Genomic DNA, 2,102 nt, shown 5'->3' with positions numbered 1-2,102 from the left:
GATTGGTTCATGTCGCTGAAGACCGAAGACATCCCGACGTGGGAGGACCTCTCTCAGAAGTTCCCCGACCAGTACCGGTATTGCGCAGAAACGCCTCCCACCCTTTTGGAGCTAAGCACGAAAGAAATGGTGCGGGGCCAAAAGTTTGAGGAGTATGCTGCCAAGTGGCGGGCCCAAGCAGCAAAACACATCCCTCCGATCAGCGAGGCTCAACAGATCCAGTTGTCCCACTCCACGCTGAGAGGAGTGTACTATTCACACCTGTTGGCGCACACTTCGTCGTTCTCCGACCTCATCGAGGCCGGGAAAAAGCTGGATTTGGGAATCAAGCTCGGAAGAATGGAGGACCCCACCAACAAAGGAGAGGAGTCAACAAAGAAGGCTCCCGCGGCGCCGTCGTCTTCCAGCGGGAGGAGAGCGAAAGAAGTTTCGGTCAACGCCGTTAATACGGCACATCAGGTGCCACAACAATATTCGGTGAATCTCACGACCGCACCGACCACCGCTCCTACCTACTTTCCTCCGCCTCCACATCACCAACTTCTGTCGATCTACTATTCAGCCCCACCGGTCCCACCGCCGACGACCTCACAGTCATACGACCACTTTGCGCTTGGCCCCGCTCAGCCCTCTCAACCCAGGCCCCCGGTGTCGAGAACTCCTCCACCGGCGCAACAGAATCCCACTTCGCAGGGTCAACAGGCCGGCGGTGCGCCAAGCCGACCCCGCAAACAATACTCGCCGCTCCCTGCTCCTCTCTCTCACATATATCGGCAACTCTTGACGGGAAATCAAATTCAGCCGATATCCCCGGGTCCGAACTTCGACCCGTCCATCCAAGATCAATCCAAGCGCTGCGAATATCATCAAGGCGCGCCGGGGCACACTCTCGACAATTGTTGGAGGCTGAGGGATGAAATTCAGAGGAGGATCGACAACAACCGACTCACTTTCAATGCTGTCAGACCCCCAAATGTGCAGGCCAACCCCCTCCCGGACCATAGGCCGAGCTCGGGGCCATCCATCAACATGATCTCCATACGCGTCTCGGAGAGGGACGAAGAAGCGCAGGAGAATCCCCCTCCCTTCGTGATCAATTACACTCCCGAAGAACTCACGGTCGGGTTCATGGGACACGTGGCCTCGCCGGCCCCATTCGTCGTTGACGTCCCCGCTCGGGAGCCATACTCAGATAGCAAGGTCCCCTAGACCTACGAAGGAAGCATCGGGAGCGTCGAACAGCAATTCAGTGTCATGGGGTTGACACGCTCGGGGCGGGTATATGAAAACCCGACGGCCAAGGACAAAGGGAAAGCGCCCGCTGTTGAAGACGGAGCGACGCCCGAAAGCTCACCTTTCCTGTCCAAGAAGGTGACCGAGGAGGAAGCCGAAGCTTTCATGAAGATCATGAAGGCAAGCGAATACAAGGTGGTCGAACAAATGGCCAAATCCCCGGCCCACATCTCATTGCTTGCCCTCCTCCTCGGCTCGGAACCTCACCGAGAGGCCCTCCTCCAGGTACTGACCGCGGCACAAGTGCCGAAGGAAACGCCCCCGGACAGGATAGAGGAGACGATCGGGTCCATCTTTTCCAACACTATCTCGTTCTCGGACAACGAGCTCCCGTCCGAGGGTTGGTCACATTCACGGGCGTTGCACATTGTCTGCAAGTGCAACAATTACATCATCGGCCGGGTCATGATTGACAACGGGTCCGCCCTCAACGTTTGCCCGGTGACCACCCTGAAATAGATGAATGTGGACCTTAACCGAGTCCGCCCAAGCAAAACAGCAGTCCAAGCCTTCGACGGCTCTCGCAGGGAGGTGAACGGGGAGATCGACCTCCTCATAGACGTTGGCCCGTGCTCGTTCAGCATCACGTTCCAGGTGCTCGACATCCCGAACGCGTTTAGCCTGTTGCTCGGGAGGCCTTGGATCCACTCGGCCGGCGCCGTCCCCTCTTCTCTGTATCAACGGCTAAAGTTCATCGTCGAAGAGAAGCTTATCATGGTGAAAGGAGAGGAGGATTACGCCATCTACAAGGAGACGGCGGTGCCCTACATCAGCATTGGGGACGATGAAAACCTCCCGTTCCACTCCTT

At 57.3% G+C, this 2,102-nt stretch overlaps 1 protein-coding gene across 1 annotated transcript; it reads left to right on the top strand.

Moving 5' to 3' along the window:
- Positions 1 to 339: 339 nt before the first annotated feature.
- On the top strand, positions 340 to 1,209 carry LOC116204232 (extensin-like). The gene has a single exon (XM_031536314.1). The coding sequence runs from the start codon at positions 340 to 342 to the stop codon at positions 1,207 to 1,209; it is 870 nt and encodes a 289-aa protein (XP_031392174.1).
- The last annotated feature ends 893 nt before the right edge of the window (positions 1,210 to 2,102 follow it).

Source organism: Punica granatum, chromosome 4 (assembly GCF_007655135.1).
Source record: "Punica granatum isolate Tunisia-2019 chromosome 4, ASM765513v2, whole genome shotgun sequence".
NCBI classification, from domain to species: Eukaryota; Viridiplantae; Streptophyta; class Magnoliopsida; order Myrtales; family Lythraceae; genus Punica; species Punica granatum.
This window is presented reverse-complemented; position numbering and strand designations above follow the sequence as displayed.